The 23007-nt window shown below is 44.1% G+C and overlaps 1 protein-coding gene across 3 annotated transcripts in view; it reads right to left on the reverse strand.

Annotated features, from left to right (window-relative positions):
- The window catches only part of CACNA1D (calcium voltage-gated channel subunit alpha1 D), a 316448-nt gene that overhangs the window by 122379 nt on the left and 171062 nt on the right, over positions 1-23007 (reverse strand). For 2 of the 3 annotated variants that reach the window (XM_068557864.1, XM_068557863.1), the window contains exons 5-8: positions 22255-22397; positions 17839-17991; positions 17099-17295; positions 10898-11001 (exon numbers count right to left, since the gene is read on the reverse strand). In XM_068557864.1, coding sequence (XP_068413965.1) covers positions 10898-11001; positions 17099-17295; positions 17839-17991; positions 22255-22397 — 597 coding nt within the window. Of the gene's footprint in view, positions 1-10234; positions 10339-10897; positions 11002-17098; positions 17296-17838; positions 17992-22254; positions 22398-23007 lie in introns of all 3 variants that reach the window. The other variant, XM_068557862.1, reaches the window with a different exon arrangement.

A 23007-nucleotide genomic window follows, 5' to 3' on the forward strand; every position in this document is an offset into this window, starting at 1 on the left:
GATTTTTCTTTTTTGATTAGTCTTGCTAAAGATTTATTAACTTTATTAAGCTTTTCCAAGAGTCCACTCGTCTTTGTTAACTTTACCTATTTCTTGCATTTTCTCTTCTACTGACTTATGTTCTTATTTCTTTTTTCTACTTTCCTTGGATTTAATTTGCTTTTCTTTTCTAGATTCTTAGATGGGAACACAGACCACTGAATTTAAACCTTTCTTCTTTACTAATATAAGCATTTAAAGCTATAAATTTCTAAGCACTGCTTTAGATGGATAATGCAAATTGAGATGTTGCATTTTTATTATCTTTCCATTTAACAAACTTCTCACTTTTATTGTAATGTTTTTCTGAATTGTAAGTTATTTAGAGATGTATCATTTAATTTTCAGTATTTGAAGGACTTTCTAGACAGCGTATTGTTACTGGTTTCTATTTCAAATCAATTGCTATTAGAAAAAATGTACTCTGCAAGATTTAAATCTTTTGATACTTAGTGAGACTTTGTTTTTTTAATACAGTCCACACGTGGTCTATCTTGGTGCTCCTGAACAGAATGAGTATTCTGCAGTTATCGGATATAGTGTTCTATAAGTACCAGTTAGGTCATTCTGGTTGGTAGTGTTCAGATGTTATCTATATTTAGTTTTTTTCATCCTCTTGCTCTTCAGTTATTGAAAGAACTATAAAATTTTCATCTATGTTTGTGGATTTATTGATTTCTCCACTTAATTTTGACAGCTTTCCCTTCATGTATTTCAAAGTCTATTAGGTACAAACTCATGTAGAATCATTGTCTTCTTGATGAATTGACCCTTCCAGGAATATGAAATGTCTCTATCTCTGAAATATCTCTCTCTGCAAATATTCCTTGTATAGAAGTCTATTTTATATATTTGGTATTAATATATTTATCCCTTTTTTTTTAATCTGTGTCTTTATAGTATCTTGCATTTTTATTCACTCTGACAATTTCTGTCTTTTAATTAAAACACTGTGCCCATTTCATTCAATCCAAGTACTGATACAGTTGGGTTTATGTCCACCATCCTGCTATTGGTTTTTTGTTCATCCCATATGTTCTTTGTTCCTTTCCTGCCTTATCTGTCATCTCTCAATTTGTTTCTATTGACACCCCCACCCCATCTTGATTATGGATCACGTTTTCCTGCTTCTTTTCATGTCCTGTAACTTTCAATGACGTGGGGAAACATTTGGGGAACATCTGGGTTTTTGGTGTCTTCCTTTAATGGGTGTTGACTTGTTTTGGCAGGTGTTAAGTTCGCCACTTGTCCTGATCCTTTTGAAGCTTGTTTATAAGATTTGCAGGTCTAGACTGGGGTAGGTCTAGAGTGGCTCTTACTCCAGGGCTAAGGTAACCCTACCCGTAATGCCTGGCCTTTCCGAGGTCTCACTTGAATGTCCAATGTATCATCAATGTCAATCTATTCCAGCTGGTCAGAATCCCTCTGTTTCCCAACACTGAGATTTCCAGCAGCTCACAGCTTTGTAGTAGCTGTTCTCTACCAATAAATTCAACTGGCACATAGCAGCTTGGTATATAGTCAAAGATTTCAGAGACTCCCTATTCAGCTTTCTGGAGCCCCTTCTCTGCATACCTCTCTCTCTCCAGTACCCTGCCCTGAAAATCCCAGCTGTCTTGACCTCTCTAACTCTGCTCTTTGCCTCTCAAGCAAATAGACCACTGTCCTCCTCTGGGCTCTGCCTCCTGTGCCACAATTCTAAAAGCATCTCCAGGCAGACAGCCAGGACAATTGTGGCACTTACTGCATGTGTTTCCCTTCTCCTAAGGAACCCAATCCTGTGTTGCCTATTTCCATCTTCTGAAAAAAAAAAAAAAAACTGCTTCATATATTTTCGCCAGTTTTATAGTTGTTTATAGTAAAAGGTCCATTCTGGCACTGTTACTATATTGTGGCTGGAAGAGGATTACAATAGCCTTAAATGGTCTCCCCACATCCAGTCTTGCATCCATCCAATCCATTCATACTACTGCAGCCAGAGTGATTTTTATATGCTGAATTTTTCCAACGTTAAGAAAAAAGTTCAAATGTTCATGAAAGTAGGAAGACTTACACGGTGAACAGCCATATGCCTATCACCTAGTTTCCACAATTAACATTTGCTACATTTTCTTTATCTCCTATCTATCCATCCCTCTATCCATCCAGTTATATTATATTTTTTGAAGTATTTTAAGGTAAGTTGAAGACATCAGAAAGCAGAGTAATTTTTATAAAACACAAATATAAATCACATCACTTTGGGCTTGAAATTTATCAGTGGGTTCCTTTACCCTTCAGCTAATGACCAGAATCTGTGATGTGATCTTGAAGGACCTTTGTGATCTGGGCTCTGCTGACCAGTCTGTCTTCTTCTTTTCTTCACCATCCTTTCCCAGCTCCCTGAGTGCCTGCCACCCTGGCTTTCTTCAGTTTCTCCAATGCCCTCTGTTCCTTCCCACTGTCGGGCCTTTGCATGGGTTTCTCCTTGACTGTAATACCCTCCCTGAGCGTCTTCTCCCATCTTGCCTGGATATGATGGCTATTCGTTTGTCCTTCTCTTCCTCCAGGATGCTTCCCTTAGACATTTGTTCTCCCTGTTAAACACTCTCACAGCACCATGCACCTTTCCTTCAAAGAACTTATAAAAGTTTATAATTTTTGTCTCCCTCATGAGATACAAGCTTCATGAAGACAAGACTCTGCTTTGTCTCACCATTGAAACCACTGTGTAGGCACACAAAAAATATTCATTGAATGAATAAGTCCTTTTTTCTTAAGTAGTCTGAGAGAGAGAGAAAAATATCGAGCAAGATTTTCTGTTTTTTAGTCTGTTTCACTGAACCTGATCCAGTGGTAACAGGGTTAGTCCTAAATATCGCCTCCAAGCCAATTATTATAGTTGCCCTCATCCAGATTCTTGGGAACAAATTCATTCAGAAAGCCCTCCAAGACAGGAAATTCACCATTTTTTCAGTGCTCTTTTACACAGCCAATCTAAATTCTCGTAATGCTGTGGATCCATATCTTCATTTGATTCTCAGAGATATAGCTCTGAGTCTCAGAGTTTCATTTTGTTTCAGAGAAAATATTTTTAAAATAGTATCTTTAAGGGTTTAACACCAGACAGCGCCTAACACCTCATTCTGTGCCTCTCCGCACACACTCTTACCTTACACACCAGGGCAATAATGACAGCTCTCCTTTGCTTTGTGGTACCTGCGAACACTGTCTCATACGGGAGAAGGATACTTTTGCCTTGGGTGCATAATTTGCTTAAATATTAAAATGTTCCAGGAAAGGAACAACTGCTGAACTTTAATAAAGAGGAGCTCCCTATACCACAGACATATGGGTCTTGCTATACTGAGCTGTCCTGCTATACCAATATTTGATTTCTGTAAGCGATTTTACCAGCCTATAAGAGGTATTACACGGAAGGAAAAAAAGACCGGCATAAAGTTGACAGTAGCGCCTTAGGGCAATCACAGAAGTCAAATTATTAAATTCATAAACAACCCTTCACTGCAGAAGTAACAGTGATTGTTAATGCCGCCAACGGAATAGGGAACACAGGAAAATTATGGCTTTAATTTCAACCATTAAGGTACCAGTGGCTTTATGAAGAGCTGAGCTCTGCATGAGAGCACTATGATGAATTCGCTTAGTACAGAGCTCGCCGTCGGCAAAATGGGTGTTCAGGAGGAAACACGTGGCCAGAGATGCCTCCTGGGTCCTCAGAGGTTTTTGCCAAGTGTTATAAAAAAGGATTCGGTTAGGAATAGATGATAGCCACAGCTGACAAGTGAGAGAGCTCTCCTGAATCTGTTGCTAGTGCCTGGCTGCTGTCCACTGCTGTTGCCAGGGAAACAGGCGTCAGCTTGATGGAAACAAGGATCAGCGAAAACTTTCACTTACCTCATTTCCACTGATCCCAACAGCCATTTCCATGGAAACAGTCGCTTCGAGCCAGCGGCGGAGAGGTTACCACTCACTTGTTAATGTCAGGTGTGGCTACCAGCCTATGCGCTTCAGGTACCACCGTACCTACAGCAGCCGCATCCACCTGCCAGCCACCCCCGACAGCATCTTAACTCTGCAACAGGAAAGTTCAGTGCTTAAAAGTATATATAAATGTTTAACACGGTTCTTTATTAGAAAAAGGAAATTTAGCGTTCTTCCACGTAAAGCTGAAGTGGGGCTTAATTTCTCGTTCTACCAAAACCAAACCACGTGAAGTTACTAAAGGACCACAGCTCTCTCCCTCAGCTTTCAACCCCACTCCCAACATTACTTCCAAGTTCAAGAAAAGAGACCTCCAACTGTATGGACAACTCTTTCACCTATGAGTCTAGTCAAACCAAAGACAAATCCAGCTAAACGTGTCTGGAATTCTGGCAGCCTGATCATCACTAATTACACACTAGAAAAAAAATTTTTTTTTTAATTGTAAGAACTATCTACAAATACCCTCCACTGTCCCTTTGTTTTTGGACTAGATCTTGGTGTGCTTTCTTAGTCTGTTGGTCAAGCACTGTCCCTTTGTTTTTGGACTAGATCTCAGTGTGGTCTCTTAGTCTGTTGGTCAAGATATGGAATTAATTCATTAACTCAATATAATTTTATTCTGTAAAACAGTGGTAACCAACCATGCTGAGAGCCTGGTTATCCCACTACCTAACTATACCCCTTTCAACGTTGCAAGCAATTCAACTATTCTTCTAAGATGTAGATATGTTTATGTACAGGAAGAAATTCTGTTGTTTATTTTTTGTCAGCAGATGCTGGTCAAATATTTAATGAGAGCTAATTCTAATCCCAGTCATGAATAATTTATATGAATGCCTATTCCGAGAAGGTATGTCTCCACAAGCAAACAACCACCATCTACCTGGTATGTTTTGCCCCCTGAGCCAACGTTCAAGGGGAGGAAATTAGAGGCAATCTCCGATTGACCATGGCTCATAATGGTGTGAATTTAATGGGCCAGGGTGTAAATTACGATGCCCTCCCAAACCTGAACCTATTCAGTACAGTGCCCCCCGCAACACCACCCCTCTCCACTTCCTCTATACCAACAGTAACACAGGTAGAGTAGCCATGCCTGAACCTTTGTCTAGGTTTTTTATCCCAACACTTTCAACCAATCACCAAGCATCCTTCCCCCCAATTATTGTGGATTAAAGAGAAACCAAATGGGTTGAAGAGAAATGGAATGTTCTGGACAAATGTGAATCGAGTCTAAGGATTAGGAGATGAAATTAATCACTTTTTTTCCTTTCAAAAAGTGATTAGGATAGAGGTCCATCTCAATATTGGTCATAGTTTGGTAAATAATTCAAGAGCCTTCAGAGTATGATACTGAATTTATAAAAGAAAAGAAAATAGAGTTTTTAAACATTTTTTGGCAAGGAATATCCAGGCACCAAGACAACAGTATTAAAAACAACTGAACAGAAAAAATATTCATAGCATAGGATCCTAAAATTGCCCTTTGGATTTACTATGAAAAATGGCATGTGGGCCCTGACTTCAAAGGCCGACAGAGAACAGATGCATCGAAGTCTGGGTTACATTACACTAATCTCTTAAGGGTCTTCTATCTAATCTCTTTCTGGCCATTGCTAAGTGCCAGGGATATGACTGCCACTATAATAAATATCAGAGATTATCTAAACTTCTCAGGAGAAATCCATCTAACAGACATCAAAACCTGTCTAGGCATTGTGGGCCCTTAGTCTTTCTTTGGCAGAAACAAAGACAAAGGCAAATCAAATCCTTCCTCAACAAGGACCTATAATTTACCAGCTTCTAAATATTTTCATCTTCATTGTACCTTCCTGCACCTCTGATAGCATTTTTGAACATTAGATCCTCTAAAAGGAAAGAGCAGTAGAGAATACTTCGTTTATTAACTCATGAGTAAAATAGTCATGCAAATTAAACCCAATCTATAGGCCTGGTCACAGGGGAAAAAAATTAGCTTAAAAGAACTGACTTGATGAGATTTTTCTTGCATCAAATCCCGTTTTATATACTCTTATTCAAGCTATCATCATAACGATAACCAAGCTCTCTACACCCTTCAGCTCACTGAATCCTCACGCAACTCCACACGGTGAATATTATTAACATCATTTCACAGACAAGGAAAGTGAAGCTCTAAGAGGTAGGTCATTTCACCAAATCTCACAGTTGGTAAAAGGTAGAGCAAAGAGTCAAGTATTGATTACCCGACTCTAAAGCCAGTGTTTAACCATATGTTACAGAAATGCCATGCCCCTCTATTTGTGCAAAGAAATCACTGTCAGACATAACCTCAATCATGATTTACAGCTGCATCATACTTCATAGCTGACAAAGAACCTCCACGGCCTCCTCTCGGGGGGCACCGAGTACAGTATTACTGTGCATACATAGCTCATTTCTCTTGGTCACTTCCTGGGAAACTTCCAGGAAATGGGACACTTCAGATAGTTTCCAAACAGCCCCTCGGCTGTTCCCACCTCACCCAGGGAGGGGACTGGGAGGAGGTCCGTGGATTTAAGAGAAAGACAGATTCAATGAGTAAAATTCTTTATAGTACATATTTTTCAAAGCACTTCTACATTCATGAGCTGACCTAAAGCCAGCTACCCTATGGTGGGGGGGGGGGGGCGGGGGGCGCAGCACGGCAGCATCTTCCCCATTTGAGGGGCCAAGAGACGGAGGCTTAGGGCTCCTAAGTGACGTCCCAGAGTTAGTGGGTGACGCTGGCAGGACCAGAACCAAGGTCTTCCAGTTTCCTTCTCATCTACCAGGTCCCTTCTTGGGGGTCTGACCCCCACCACAGGGGCTCAGAGGGCCCTCTACCTTACCGCAGGTGGGTCCTGCAGGTGAAGACACAAGCCCACTGTCCACGACCACCATTTCCCCCTGGGAATCTGGCAGTGATTCTAAAGAAAAAGCGCGGAAACACCACTGTGTTCTCTTATTTTACCTATCTACGGACAAAATCCTCAATGGGGACAAGGGTTAAGTGAACAATTTTAAAAGTGAAAAACCATCAAAGCCACCATGAGAACAGACACAGTCTGAACTGTAGACTTAATCGAGACAGTCTTTCCAATCCCTGGTCAAAATGGGATCATCTCCTTAATGACGACGTAATGTGAAATCGCAACTCTAGTTACAGATATTCTCCGCTCCTCCCACAGAGCACGAGCACCAGAGAAAAACGTCTTCATCCAGGATCACGCTTGGCTATGCCGGGTGTACAGTTCATGAACCTCGCACTCACCTTGAGAAGAACGGTCTGCGGTAAAACCAAAGATTTTTCCAAAGCATCAGTCTTAATGCTTTAAAAACGTACCAATGCCAAAACAAGTGTGCCAAAAAAAAAAAAAAAAAAAAGGAGGAGCAACAAATATTTCCAAATGGTTAACAGACTTGAAGACACACAGCGTCTTATAATGATTCTTCATTAGAAAGCAGCAGCACGGTCTTAAGTGTCTAAAACAGGAGAACCTTTTAATTCGGTCCTTTCGGAATTACATCTGTGTTGGTCTGATGGTCCCTAAGGGGCTATGCGACATAAGTTGTCTTCCTTTAAACATTTATTTAAAACATTTTTTGTATTCCCTCCAGTGTGCCTAAAAAAAATTGGGAAGAACCCTAAGACTAAAACTAAAATTTAAAAAAAAATTACATTTCTTTAACAAGAAAATGAATACAAACGACCCATTTCGATTTTGTGTTGCTTTTGGGGAAAGTCAAGGAGGAGTACCCAGGCAGAGAAGCCTGGGTAACTAATTGTTAGGGGAGGTGGGAGCAGTCCCTTCTCCGGTTTCTCCACCCCCACCCCCAGAGACACCTTATCATCTTTCAAGATCCAGCTCACAGACATGCAGCTTTCACAGCCCCTCCATCTCCACCTCTGCTCTAGCTTGGCCATCCTGCACTACCTAACAATGGTTTCCCCCTGCCCCGAGACAATGATTGTCTGAGCACAAGGCCCCCATCTGTGTCTTCGACATCTTGGCACCCTGGCTTCTGGCCCAGAGCCGGGCACTCGACAGGAACTCAGGAAAAGCTGACCAATTTAGCGAACGCGGATGCACGACTCTGCTCTGCAGACGTGGCTCTTCCTTTACACAGAGCACAGCTTAGCATTTCCTACCCAAGTGGCCTTACAGGTGGGGCAGAGTCAGTTGCAGCCCCACATCATGGAACGGACTGAAAATTGCTGCGAAATCTCGGATTTTATTGTAAAAATTCACGCGTCATTTGCGCTCTCCTTCATAAGGGATCTAGTTTTGTTCTGATTCAAAACTGTTTTTAAATTACTTACTATTTTCCCCAAAATATATTTTAGTACACTGGTTGTTCCACCATGGTGTGTGCCTGTTTTTGTCCTCCAGCTTTGGGCACCACCCCCCTCGGAGTGCATATTTAACACCCGCCATTGTAACAAGGAGTCCCTCCCTCCCATTTCCCCCCGTTTTCCTTTTTCAGCGGCCTCATCACGCAGGGGTGGTGTTCCTGCTCTGGGAGTGCAGAGGTAAGGCACGTCACTGGCACTGTTAAAATCAATCGCTTCCATGGCCTCAGTTTAGTTGGGTTTAGGAGGCACGGGGTGCCAGGAATTCACAACAGAATTGCTGTTACCCTCGTACGGGCCGTTTCTGTGGTAAAGTCAACACGATGCTGTTTCTCCAGGGATACATTCCACCCTGACCATCCCGACACTAACCTGAGGCCATGGCGGGTCACTAGGAGGAAGGCACTTTTAAAGTTTTAAGTGAAAGAACATGAGGCTCGAAGAGCCATTTATCTATAGAAGGAAGCTCTGGTTGAGGTGGGGGGCAGGGGGTAAGCTGTCACACCCCCAACTCAGTCCCTACTCCCCTCACTGTGGGGCACGGACTCCAGGGCCATTTCTAGACAGGGCTTCACAGGACAGTGTATATCCATGGTGTAAAGTGACCACGCTCGGTCAAGGAGAATTCTAAACGTGTTATCCCTGAAAACAGGCAGGGTAGGTTAGAGGGAAGATGAGGAAAGCAAGCAGAGATGGACCACTAGCTCTGCTTTCTGCTCTGGAAAAGGCAGTGTGGAGAAAAATGCGATAAAGGTCTCTCCACTGACTCAGCGTTACACGAAGACATCACTTCCCCCAAGATACAAGCTTGGAAAGGCACAGATAGAGTGAGTGAGGAGTAGATAAACTCACTGGGAATCAAGCCTACCAGCAGTATCTCCTGAGGATGTCTAAGCTCAGGGAGCGACAGAGGCTCCTCTGGGGAGATGGGCACCTCCCGGGCCTCGGTCGCACTCCCAGCCCCGACCCCGCCCTGGCAATGGCTATATACTGGCTCTCCTTCTGAGAGACTGGAGAGCCCTGGTTCCCTTCTCTGGGGTACTCCCCTGGCTGGGGTGTCTGTGGGATGGGGAGGACGCAGAGCTGCCCAGAAGGGCTCTGGGATGGCAACTACAGGCAGGGCAAAGCCCCCCTCCTGACCCAGTCTCCACCGAACCCCCTGTCAATCCACCGAGCCAAGGGGGTCAACAAAATGAAATTTCAAAAATGGTGACTGAGTGACATGGACGATGATAAGGCCATAGGCAATTTAGGTGCAAAAGCTGATTATTACCCTGCATTAAAGACAGATTCTACAAGTTAAGATTAAAAATGAATTGAAGGGAGCATTCTCACAGTGACAGCAGCAGAAAACCAACCTAAGAAACGATCCCGATCTGCAGGATGTGAGAGTCTGAAACTATTCAGTATTTATGTGCTAATCTAGGCTTATTTCTCTTTTACTGTGAAATCTGAAACACCACTGGAAATCATCATGATACACTGCAGGTTAAAAGGGCCAGGTTATGTACTAATGGGAAGAAAACCACAAAAGACAAAGGCCCTTTCCTGGGGGAGACCAAGGCTGGGAATCCTTTTACTCACTTTTAATCTACTTCTACACACTGGCATATTAACGTGACTGGCTTCAGGGAAATGGTTCCATTAAATTAATAGTGTTTGGCAAGCATCAGAAACACAGAATCTCACAGACAGATACAAGCAGAAAGAATCACAGTTTAGTCCAAAAGCAACACACAGAGGGGACATCAGAGTCCACATGCATGCAGAGAAAGCCGCAGGGAGCAGCTGGGGGACACGCAGAGCCGCCTGACACATGGCAGCAGCAGAATGTGGAACACGGATCCAACTGCTTACCCACTAAGGACACCAAGAACCAGGTTAAGGACGAAAAATGAGCCAAGGATGATCAGACTAACAAAATACACCCATGGCCATTCCCATCCTATCGCATCATTTACCTGTAAAATGTAAGGAGATTAGTTATCAGATATCCATTTGCTAAAGAGCAGAGCCCCAAGAACAGCTGCTGGACCACTAGGGCTTTGATTAAAGACTGGTGCTCCTAGAAGGGGACGCTGCCAAGGGCCTTCCATTTTCGTTCTTTCAATAAGGACAGGTTCTGCTGCTGAAGCCTACAAATGTGGCCTACCAAAAGTCATTTAGCTACTGTTTTGTACCAATTAATCTGCATTATATCTGGATCCAGGCCAATAACACAATTATAGATGTATCTCCTTTTAGGACAGACAAATGGGCAAGCAATGCCAACGATTTAAATCCCAAGTGACAACGCTGATTAACTTCTGGTCAACAATTATCCTATAGCTTTCTTTCATGAAGGCTGGTAAGGTTCCAGGAAACATCTTGATTTGGGGAAGCCTCAGCAGAAAAGAAAGCATCTTGGAGGACACATAAAACGCTTGGCACCCACCCAGCGGCCCCCATCTAGCAAAGCCTGCGTGGTCTTGGCAACTGTCCTCGGGACTCTGCTTTCAAGATGAAAGAGGTGTAGCTTACCCGCTCAATACACCAAGTACAAGATTTAGTACGAAAAATGACCCAAAGATGACGAGACTGACAAAATACACCCAGGGCAATTCAAATCCCATAGCATCATTCATCTGTAAGAAATAAGATGGTCTCATAGGAGTGGGTTAATAAGAAAATCTAATAAGGAGAGAGGGTTACATTAGAGACAGCATTCTATACATTTAATTAAACATTTACTTAGCTTCAAATCAGACAACAGTAGCCAATGCACATTCATTATATATTCCCAAAACACACACACACACACGCACACGCACACGCACACACGCACACAGAGTCATCAAAGCTTTCAGGGCAAATAACAGCAAACTTTGGCCACTGCTAGGGCAATCAGCTGGGATTTGGCTCTTTCTCACAGGAAACTGCCTTGGTAAGGGATTTTCAGAAAAGATCTTGATAGAAGACAAAACTAGTGCTTAGCTGGAAACTATTTTCTACTCTGCCCAAGTTGTCAGTACTATTTTTGCTTTCAAAATTTGTGATGGTGGAAAAGTCTTAGTTATAGAGACAAATTTGCAACATTTGACTCTATAAATTCTTTTCTTTAAAAAAAAAAAAAAAAACCCTAAAATAATAACTTTCCACTGGAAGCCAACCAATCCAAGGAAACCTAACCCACTTTAAATCTGGATTATCTGCTATCAGTGAGTGCAAGCACAGCTAAATTAATGCAAAGAAGGAAAGTATTCAGAAGTCAACTAGCTGACACATTCAGGGGTGCTTTGGGGAATGACATTTTTTTTCCCCAACTGCACCCATAGGAAGGACCCAGGAGAAGGAAAGAAGCCCTTATCCTCCACACCTAGCTTGAACCTACGTGACCCACCCTGGGAGAGCTGGCTCCAGCTGTGAGCTGTTCCAGAGGAACCCGGTGTCCCTACTTCTAGGACAAGCTGAAGCAGCACAGTCAGACGTGGCCTCCCGGATACACCTTCCCAGGAGAGGTCTGATCATGAGCAGCTTTCATGATGGAGCAAACAAGTGCTTTCAGGTTCATGGCTGGATGGAACTTTCCGGCAGCACAGGTCATGTTAAATTGGGCAAACACTTCTCCCAGGAAGGAAGTGTTAAGGACTGGTGAGGGGACAGAATGAATGACCCCGGGCCTGACTTTGTTGGAACAGCCAGAATCTTCGGCTAATAGAACAGTATATAGTCCGGGCTGATTCATCGTTCTTGCCTTGCAGGGTCAGGCCCTTAGGCCTTTAAGCATGTGCTTTCCTTTACATTATCTGGCGCTAGATTTTTAGCTTTACAGACCGAAGCTCAAGCATTTCACTGCCTGCCTCATGCAGAAACCAAACGGAAAAAGAGAACATTAAAAAAAAAAAAATTACCTAACATCTGTTGCTGCAGTCTAGGGAGAGGGCATTAAATCCCTTATGAAACACCTGTTTGGCCACATGAAAATGGATGTGCTTAATAGAACTGCTATCAGTCTGCACATCTTACATCGGCAATTAGAGTAATGAATGAGGCAGGGCCGTGGCTGCAATTGTTGATCTCATTAAGTTGGATAAACTAATTTCAGCAGGAAGGCCAAGGGTAATTCTTCCAAAGCAACTACACCGCTAAACTTATTTAATAATCCAGATGTGGAGGAGAAGAAACAGGCTGCCTGGTGGAGGGAACAGAGCCCAGCCCGGAGTCAGGGCCTTCCACAGAGACCTCTCTGGGCCTGCTTCCCCTCTGTTGGAGCAAGAAGGGTGCACATGACAGGGGAGAGTGGGCCCGCTCACGGGGAATAAGGATGTGCATGTCCAGGACTCCCACCGGAGACCCCGCTCTCCCACAACTCTGGCAAAGTGGGCCAGCCGTCAGCCGAGCACCTGCCCCACCCATCCTCTTTGAGGCCTCAGTCCCATGTTCCAGAGAATGGCTCCAGGAACAGCTGTCTGCTCCAACTTGGGAGGGAACATTTTTTTTAAGTAAAGAAACTTTTAATTTCTTAGAAGTAAGCGTGCAACAGACCCCCATTTGCTCAAATCAGAAATACCACCTGGAATAACAGCTAGGGGCCAAGGGGAAAACAAAGGCCACAGGAGACTCTATAAATCTCCAGAGGGTGAGAAAGAGCAAGAAAAATTAAGCTTTAAGGGCCAGTCTTTCTCCCAAAGAAATCTCCTCAACCCAGGTCTCTTTTCAGAGGCTTACCATACACATGGGACAAGTGAGAACTGGCAAGTGGGTCCCCGAAGTACCCATAGGAAAACAGAGACTCTGCTTGGGATTGTGTCTGAGTGGTCTTTGTCAGCAATGGAAAAATCGGGATGAGCTCAAGCATTTCAATTTAGATTTTTAAAATATTTATATCAAAGTCATCATGTGGTATCACCCGGTACTCAGGAAATAACCTAGTTTCAGTTTCCCCTCATTTCAAAGGCTGAGACGCACATCCATGTCTCCGAGGAAAGGCTAACCTAGGCTTTTGGTTTTTTTCTAACTGTTGCAACTACTACTAGAAACTTGATATATTGGTTGTCATTCTCCTGAGCATGGAATCAGAGAAAAGGGGCAGAAAGGCAAGCTGCTGGCTAACTAGAGAGGGATTTCCCAGGTACCTTGAATGAAGAAGACGGTCAGCTTGGCCAAGGGAACTTCCCGTTTGAGTCAAACAGCCAGCACTGCCATAGGCATGCTCACTGAGAAAAGAGCTTGGCACTAAGGCAAAAGGCCACAAATGCTTTATATGGATAGCTCTCTTCTGAAATCAATAGTCTTTTCATTAATTTCCTACATCTAAAAACATTTCCTCTGAGCTGAAGAAAAAAACAATAGGATCATGTAGGGTTACTCTGCATCTTGTGGACAAAATGAAAGCCCAGAGAGTTTGGGTGGCCTACCCAAGGTCACACGCCCAGCCCTTTCCAGCTTTAAGGCTCTTTCCTTGCACTACACCTTTCTGCCTCTGTGGACAACAGATGCATGTGGGTCAGATGGCACCTTAATTATGTTTATGGAATTCACTTCGTAAAAGAACACTAAAAAAGTCATTTTTCACCAGAAACTAATAATCCCATTGCCCACACATCCAAATGGTCCTATTCTATGTGTGTCTTTCTGCATATCGGGCCCACCCGCACATCCCTTTTCAAGACCCTGCCACCACTTGCCAGGCACTCTTGGGAACTGAGGCATCCCTGAACTTGAGAACACTGACTGAATATAAACCTGACCAGATGCAAACTCATCCCTGGCAAAGACTTTGTCCACCATATACAAACGCCTAAAGGATTGAAAATTTTGCTTGCCATCAATATTTAAAATCTTATCTCAGGTCTCTCTCAAGATGTTCCCTTTACACTCTAGCTGCGGATAAAAACAGGCACTTAAACATGGCCCATCTATAGTGAGGCAATGGGATCATGCACTTCAAGAGTAACAGTAACTGGTGTTTGCTGATCGCTTGCTCTGGGCCGGGCACTGTGCTGGGCAGGGATGTTCTGTTCTGTGCACAGCTATGTGGCCTCCCATTGACTGTGGCCCATAAAGTATGAAGAAGGATGGGGCCCTGGCTCCTGCCTATCTCCGTGCTGAGATAGTAAGTGTAATCAACAAGTAATTAAAAGCAACCTGATGTGTTTCAGAGACTAAGGTCTTAGTGAACACTCTGGAAGACATCACTGAGCTGCCCCCTAGTGTTCTGAAGGGCTCGAAAACCTCTGACAGTGGAAAAATGCCAAGGAAAGAGCGCCGGGTTCTAGTCTAGACCAGGGGTCACCAAACTATGACCTGCAGGCCAAACCAGCCCACCACCTGCTTCTGTACAGCCCGTGAGCTAAACATGGCTTTTACATTTTTAAATGGTAGGAAAAAAATCTGGAGTATCTCATGACACAGGAATGTTATACAAAATTCACACTTCAGCGTCCATAAATAAATATTGGAACGAAGCCACATGTTTGTTTACATGTCGTCTATGGCTGCTTCCAAGCGACATGGGCAGAATTGAGTGGTTGTGACAGAGACATTACAGTCTGCAAGGCCAAATATATTTACTATCTGGCCCCTTATAAAAAAGTCTGTAGACCCCTGTTCTAAATCAAGTGCCACTTGCTCTAGCGGTAGGACCTTGGGGATGTTCAGGAGTCTATATTCCACTGTTTCCCAGACCTTCTATAATGGGATATAGACTGGAATAATGTTGATAAATTACTGGAGTTCCTCCATCAGAATAAAGATGCCATGTAGTTCACAGAGAATGTAATTATTATGTTGTCAAATTATTAGCTCTGTGATTGTCATATGAAAAATAGAGGTAATAATTATACCATCCTAGGTGATACTTAGAGGTTCTCAGGAAAGCAAGTAGAAACTTTTGTTTCTGGGTACGTGGAGTTTTCTCTCCTTTAATCACACGCTTCCAGAGTTTTCACTAGCTTGGCGATAGGAAGACTGTCATGAGACAATCAGTGTGCAGAAACATAACATAAAGTATAAAATTGTCCATTAGTCAGGGCATGTTGGATGGGCAATGGCAATTCACCGTGAAAACAGGGAGAATAGAGCTGAGAGGAGTCACAGGTTTTTCATTTATTTGTTTTAAATCAAAATGTTGTCTTCTGTACTGTTTTGGGGGGAAGGATCAGAGTTTGGGCTATCTGGATGACGCTTTTTCTATTTATCAGAAACTTCAAGGGAAGACTGGGATTGAGCCCTCTGCTAATCTAACTAGGAGTTACAGCTTAGAAGATAATACTGAAAACAAACCCTTTACCTAATAAGAGGGTCCCCTTGCATGGCCATGGCCTTGGCTCATCCAATATAATCTCCCTCCTTCTTCCTCTTCACAAAAGGCATTGTGTTATGGATATAAATAACAGATGTGCATACCCACACAGACACACACACACACTCCCCTATGACAACAGAAAAAGGAGAGAGAGAGAGAGAAACAAGATATAACATGTTGGTGATGCTTTAAAAACCTTATTACCAAACTAGACTCACACTTTGGGGATGAAAATAAAAACACGTCTTCTTTGCCTAACACTGAACATATATAGGGACTTCTACAATCTTGCATGCATGGAGTTCACTTGTGAAGGGAAGCAAAAACCTATTTACAACCATTATATGCTATGTTCTCTGAAGTTACAGAGTAACGGGAAATCCTATAAAGTGTCTGAAATTTAGATCCTGTCGGAAGCTACTTCTCAACTTGCAGGCCTTCTAACTAGAGACTGACCATTCAAGAAGTATGTTATTACCCATTGCCTTTTAACAAATCATTATTGGATTCCTGGTTAATCCCATTTGGACTTGGACTTAGGCTCAAAATCTGCAAGTCAGCTGTTTTTCCCAGCAACTCTGTGTCATGGAAAATAATTTCTAAACTTCTGTGAGCTTTTTCAAATTCTATCAAACACAGAAGTAAACCAACAAACCCAGCTCTGAGAAATGGCTGTTAAAATATGACTGCTCTTCATTTACAGCAAACCTTTCTGGCTCTGTCAGAAACAAGGAGAGCCAGCCCTGAGCCATACAAAGAGTGTCCAACTGTCTTCATGGACAGGTCCACCAGCCCTGGAAGGGCTTATATGCCATTTTTACCCTCTCTGCCAGAGTTCTATAGCTCCAAAGAAAAAAGGAGAGAGAGCTAAGGGCTTATGCTGGGCTGAATAGTGGTAACACTGAAGATGCAAAAGGGAAATACTATAATAGGGGAAAAAACCCATTTGGGCTTTAAGGCTGTACTAAGCTATGGAAAGCATGAAAAGAATTCAGTTAATGTTCCCTATCTTCCATTTAGGATCTGGTAGAGCAACCTGCCTTTAGGTATAAAAGGTCAGTTTTACTCCATGGAAGTCCAGGAGGCTCTTAACCTGGGGAATGACCTCTGGCTCTTTAAGAGTTTAATGAGGACAGCCCTGGCCCTCTGGAGTTCCTCCAGCAAAGGGGACTACGGGGCACGCTCAGCAGTAAGTCCCCAGGCGGCACTGGGGATGCGAGGGAGTCCACATCCTATAGCAGCTTTCTAGAGCTGAAACCAAGGCCCCAACGTGGAGAGATGATAGGTCTTACTGAGTGAAGAGAGGGCCTGCTTCCCTTCCCAAAGAACTCACTTCCAGGGGGTCTTTTTCAGCCAGCTCCCCAAGGGCTCTAGCTAATGAAACACTTTTATCTGAGGAAAGCATACTCCATCAACTCTCTCCTCAAGCTGCTTACCCAGTAGAGCACGTCTGTCCAGCCCTCCATGGTGATGCACTGAAACACGGTGAGCATGGCAAAGGCAAAGTTATCAAAGTTGGTGATGCCGCCATTGGGGCCAACCCAGCCACTCCTACACTCTGTGCCATTGGCGGTACACTGGCGTCCATTCCCTGAGAACGCACACGGTGCTGGGTCCTCCTCAGCTACGATATCTGCAAACAGCAGAGGAAGGCTTGACCACTCAGGGGAGGAATGAACATCAGGAAACCAAGCTGCAGAAGCCAAGTACCCTGCCCAGAGCCTGGAACACTCTACTTCCCAGCTATGCTATCTTGGACTCCTATTGTCCTTCAAGGTTCAAACTTTCCCTCCTCCATGGAATTTGCCATATCCTCTACTCAGAATCCACCCCTCTCTCCTCTGTCCCCACTCTAACAGCACCTTTCCTCAGCCTATACAGAGCAACACTATTGATTCACCTCACGGTCCAGTTTCAGGGGGTCCCTCCCATCTTGTTTGCCAGAACACATTACATAGGAAATCAAGATAGAAAAGGGAACTAAATTCTCATTTATTCTGAATATAATTCACACTAAGAACTGTCTTAGATTCACCAGTGTATTCGGCTATCTTTTTTTTTTTCCCTGTCTCTCTCTCTCTCATTTTGTTTTAGATTTTCCCCAAACCACAAACGTTGTTTTTGGGAGAGCCAAGCTTTTAAATAGTTAGGTTAGCTACCATTTTTTATTACTCACCTGAGTCAGCAAAAAAACATGTTCTGTGCATTTTTCCAATAAAAAGTTCCAATCCTATAATAGCATAGATTATGATTACAAATAACACCAAAAGGGCTATGTGAAGGAGGGGAACCATGGCTTTTATGATGGAGTTCAGGACAACTTGTAAACCTAGGAAAGAGAAAAAAAAGTTTGTGAGCCAGGAAGATATTTCAGTGATGCACAGATATAATTCCTAATGATGCCTGCTCTGTATAGGACACACAGTAATAAAACTCAGAGGTATTTCTCAGCTTTTAATTAACGTTAAACCTGGATGTGAAGGAAGTCAAAGAGGAACCTTAAAGACCATCTAATCCAACTCCCTCAACTTGAAAGATGGAAAAACTAAGGCCTAGAGAGGGCACTGCCAGATACGAAAGTCATTCATTTATGCATTTGTTTATCCATTCAACAAAATTCCTTGAACATCTACCGTGCAGCAAACATAAGGTTTAGTGCTTTGGGGGATATGAAGATGTATTAAATAATGTGGCTTCTCTCAAAGAGGTTATGCTGCAGAAGGAGACATAAGAATTAAAGACAAATTACTCTCAGGTAGCACAGAGATGCTGAATAAGTAATATCACACAGTTAAAATTAAAGAGGGATGAAAGACATCGCTTCTGAGTCGGGGAGAAGAAAGAGGACTGGGCAGTAGCCTCCCTCTCCGGAGGGCCTGAAGCATGAGTAGGATGGATTTCCACAGGCAAGAGGAGAGAGGTTACTCCAGGCAGTGGAAGAAAGTACCAAAAGCATGGAAGTGAGCTAGCGCCACGTGGGCTGGGGGTGGCGAGTCTCGGTTGGCGGTCATGATGTGGAAAAGGGTAACAAGAAAGACAAGCAGATTGCAGCTGGGTAGCTCTGGGTTTTGAATTCAGATCACAGGGCCAGAGTTTAGTCCATCGGCAAAAGGCAGCCTCTTTATTTATTTTAAACAGGAGAGAATCAAACAAAAGTTTAATAACATGTATACACGGGAGAGACCCAGGAATACTCAAAAGGCAGCCTTTTTAGAAAGACAAGTGGGGCAGCAATAGGCAAGACGGGCAGAGAGGCAGCTGGAGGGTGCTGGGCTCTCCAGGGAGGACAGGGTGAGGAGCTGGATGAGATCAGAACTCAGCAAGTGAGTCTGAGTTAGAGGAAGGTGCCCAGGGAGGCAGGGCAAGGTCAAGAGGCTAATCCTAGTGCCTGAACAAAGACAAGCCTGTCAAAGGAGGCTCCCCTGGAGTGGCGGAGGGAGACGAGGGGCCGAGGAAGGAGAGGGTAAGAGCAACTGTCCACCTGGTGAGTCTGATCACTTAACATGAAGGGGGCAGTGCCCTGAGGCTGAAACGTGGACTTGAGAGATGAGGGAGGGACATGGAAACCTGGGAGCTACCCACGGAGCAACACTGAGGGCCATGGTACAGGAAGAGAAAAGACCATGGGAACAGGGACAGCGGGGCGATACTCTGGACTGGGTGGAGGGAAGCAGGAGCTGGAGGGAGCGCGGTCAGCAGGAAACCAGAGCCGGACTAGATCCAGGCCACCTGACGCCCCTGCATGTGCCCTGCGCTCCTCCCACCACCTCGACCTACCTCAGCTTCCACTCAACTAGCTCACTCTTTTCCCCCTTTTTTCTTTCTCTTTCCCTTCCTCTCTCTGCTGTCTCTCCCTCCTCCAAACTGCCCTTTTCTAGTATCTTCTCACTTTCCCAATACATATTCAAAGAATGAAAGAACAGAAGAGGCTGAGATGCTAGAATTAAATACGTTAGAAGTCAGAACACACCAAGCAAAAATACTTATCAGCGATAACAGCAAAAGTTCACCTTGATAAGAAGCACATGGGAAGAGGTGGGGGATGGGATGGGGAGGGAAGGGCAATAAGAGGGTTTCAGACTCTCAAAGAATCTCTTTCCAGACTTTCATTAAGACAAAACTCCTACATACTGTCTTCAGATACTTAAATGTTCAAATGGTTTCCTTTGGAGAAAAAATGATCAATAGGATGACTTTCAATGTTTCCGTCTTCTATAAGGAATAGATGGAGGGGAAAATAAACATATGCTCTAACCTACTTGGGCAAGGGGTTTTTTGTTTGTTTTTTCATTTGGGTTTGTTTGTGTTTTTTTTTTTTTTAAGACATGGATGGGCCATCCAAAATCATCATCCAGCAGTTAGCTCTTCTCAGCTGTATGGCAGTGAGCCCTATGTTTCATAAATGTGTCTATGTTTATTGTAACTATTATATTTCAGATTGGCCAAATTTATGAAATAATGACATTGTATCTTATTGTGAATGTGTACACTTTCATGACATTAGGCTCCTTTGTATATAACCAATGTGTACAACAGATCTCACAGGCCTCTAACCAGGGAGGCAGTGAAATGCAGCAGAAAGAACACGGGGCCAGGACCTAGGAGGCCGCCGGGCTGGTCCTGTTTGGCCACCCACCAGCCATGAGAACCTGCCCAAGGTTTCGATGACCTTCCTCATCTAAAAGATGGTGACCGTGGACCAGATGATCTTGAGGGTTCTTTCCCGTTTGATGGTCTAGGATTCTGATACATATTTATCAGTTACCTGTGTGGGGCTAGTTAAGAGCTTCACAAACATCTGAAGGACTCTATCTGAAACACATGTTTACCTTCCAATGAATGAACACATATTCACATACACACACAAAATCATGTCTTGTAGGACAGTCTGAGTTCTATTTAGAAGGGATTAGACAACTCCCAGATAAGTATAAACAGTCACACCTTCCCAGGCATTTTTAACAACTTCAAGTATTTAGGAAATCACTAGTCCACAGCTGCCAACTGCATGGGAAAGCGCATGACCCACAGCCCCTGACCCATCTCCCCAAAGCCCAGCTGGCTCTGTTGAGAGACTTGGATGCTCCAGGGCAGTTAATGAACATGAGCTGAGAAAGTCCTCACATATGACTCAGATCCACAAAGCCACCGCACCCGCACGTCTGCTCACAGCACATACTGCAGGCAGGCTGGCCTGTCATTTGCTCTTTGGGGGAAAAAAAAGTTGCCGTGGTTACTCTGAAACTAGATTAAGCTGTAACAACTGAATCTGAAACCTCATGTTTGCTCACTGAACTTCTCATTTAATCATGTTAATGTAACAGGGCCAGTCACTTCCAAGGTATTTCTATTTTTCTCAATTGCTTCCAGACGGTTCTGTGGTTTTGACTTGTGCTGATCTTTTTCAATGAAAATAAAGGAACAATCTGGAAAAACAAGTACACATAAAACACCACTTCCTACATTCTAAAATGTTAAATTTGACATTTTTTTTTTCCAGAGAATTTTTGGTGCGTTCTGAGTGCCAACAGGTTTAATAAAATTTCATGAAGAATTTCTGGAGAGGCAAAAACATGATTGTGCTCTTTTGATGCCTTTATGAGCTGTGAGAAAAAGGCACACCCTGCAACCCCACATCTGTCTTGCAGCTGGAAGCAGGCAGCACCTCACAGCCACAGTCCTTGGAGAGGCACTAAAACTTCCACCCTCTGAAGTTCCCCGCAGGGATGTCCTATCATGATTAGAGCCCAGGGAAGCATATGCCACGCTCCTTATGGAAGTTCCTGGCCAGGGCACAGGCGGAGCATCTGTTCCAACTCAGGTGGCACTGAAACTGGCCTGGAGATCTGGAGCAAGAAGCAAACTAGGGCCTGGCACGGACAGGTAGAGTAGGCTAGCGGGTGATACAGCATCTCTCACACTGAGGGCCCTCTCTGTGCTCCAGACCTTGCGCTGAAGGCTCTCCCTGCATTACTGCATTCAGACCTCACAACCACCTTCAGGCAGGTGCTACTGCGCCCTACATGCAGGGAGGACACAGAAGCATTCACCTCTTCACCCCCGAGTGAGACGGGCACAGTCCCTCTGTGGGAGAGTTACATAGACTTTCAGGATTCCAGCCCCTTGCTGCTCTCACTTTGAAAAAAGGCAGTCAGTTGAGGCCTCCAACACCCTCATCCCCATAACCCACCACGTTCAAAGGGACAGGCCTGAGGGTGGGAGGAGTTGATGGCAGCGGATGTCAGAGGACGAAGACCAGACTGCAATCAGGAGGCCTGAACTCAAGGTCTCCTGCCACCACCCACTTGGTCTCTGCACGAGAGAAGATCCTCTCTAATATAAAATCAGGAAGACAACAATCACTACTGCCCCCCTCCACCCCCCTCCACCCCCGGTCGGGGCTGTCACGGGGACCCGAAGTGACAAGACAAGCAAAAGTGCTTTGTTAATGGCGAAGGCCTCCATGGTCACCTGCTGAGCCCTTGGCTGGTGCCAGCACTCACCTCATCGCACCCTGTTTCATAATCCCGAGACCCACCCAGAAGGAAAAGGATCAACAAACTCCTGGCTTTAGGAAACGAAACGTGCTTACTGGGCACTCCTGATACTAGTCGAAGTGGTCGTAACACTCGAAAGGCGCGGAGGGCTTTGACATCAAAGCCTCCCGATTTGCCACTGGAGTGGTTACCGCCTTCTGTTTCTTTGGTTAATTGTTCCAAAATTACACTAAACAATCTGAAAGAAGAAGAGAGGAAGAAATGTTAGAGTCTGTCACCCAGGGAAGCAAAACAGGATGGTGAGAGTAGTTATTTCTGAACAAGGGCCAATTCTGTAAGGCTGCTGCTTAAGTAAAGGGAAGGCAAAGCAGAGGTAAGAACCAGGCTGTGACTCCTGGCCATGATCCCTACATCTAGAAGGACTAGGGATGGGGACTGATCTCACCTGTTTTCTTGCCGATTTCGCATCTTAGCATGTCAGCGCCCTGGATCCCTGGTGAATCCCCTCTTCCAATGATGACAGTGGAATTGCGCCAGCAGCTGCCATTTATGAGCACTCCCCATGTGCTAAACACTTTACATAAATTATCTCCTTAATCCTCAAAAATGTTAGGCAGTGGGAGTTATCACGAACATCATTTTACACATGAAAAAACAAACTTGGCGAGAACAAGTAACTTGCCCAAGGCCACAAACTAATGGCAGAACTAAAACCTGAATCCAGGTATGTTCCCTGCCCTTAGATTCAGTAAGGGCAGGGAACTGTAGTCTGTGTGTTCCTTTGTTCATTTAGTCTGTTCCAGCCTAGCGCCTAGAACAGTTCCTGACACACAGGAGGCACTCAAAAA

This window comes from Eschrichtius robustus, chromosome 12, assembly GCF_028021215.1.
Source record: "Eschrichtius robustus isolate mEscRob2 chromosome 12, mEscRob2.pri, whole genome shotgun sequence".
NCBI classification, from domain to species: domain Eukaryota; kingdom Metazoa; phylum Chordata; class Mammalia; order Artiodactyla; family Eschrichtiidae; genus Eschrichtius; species Eschrichtius robustus.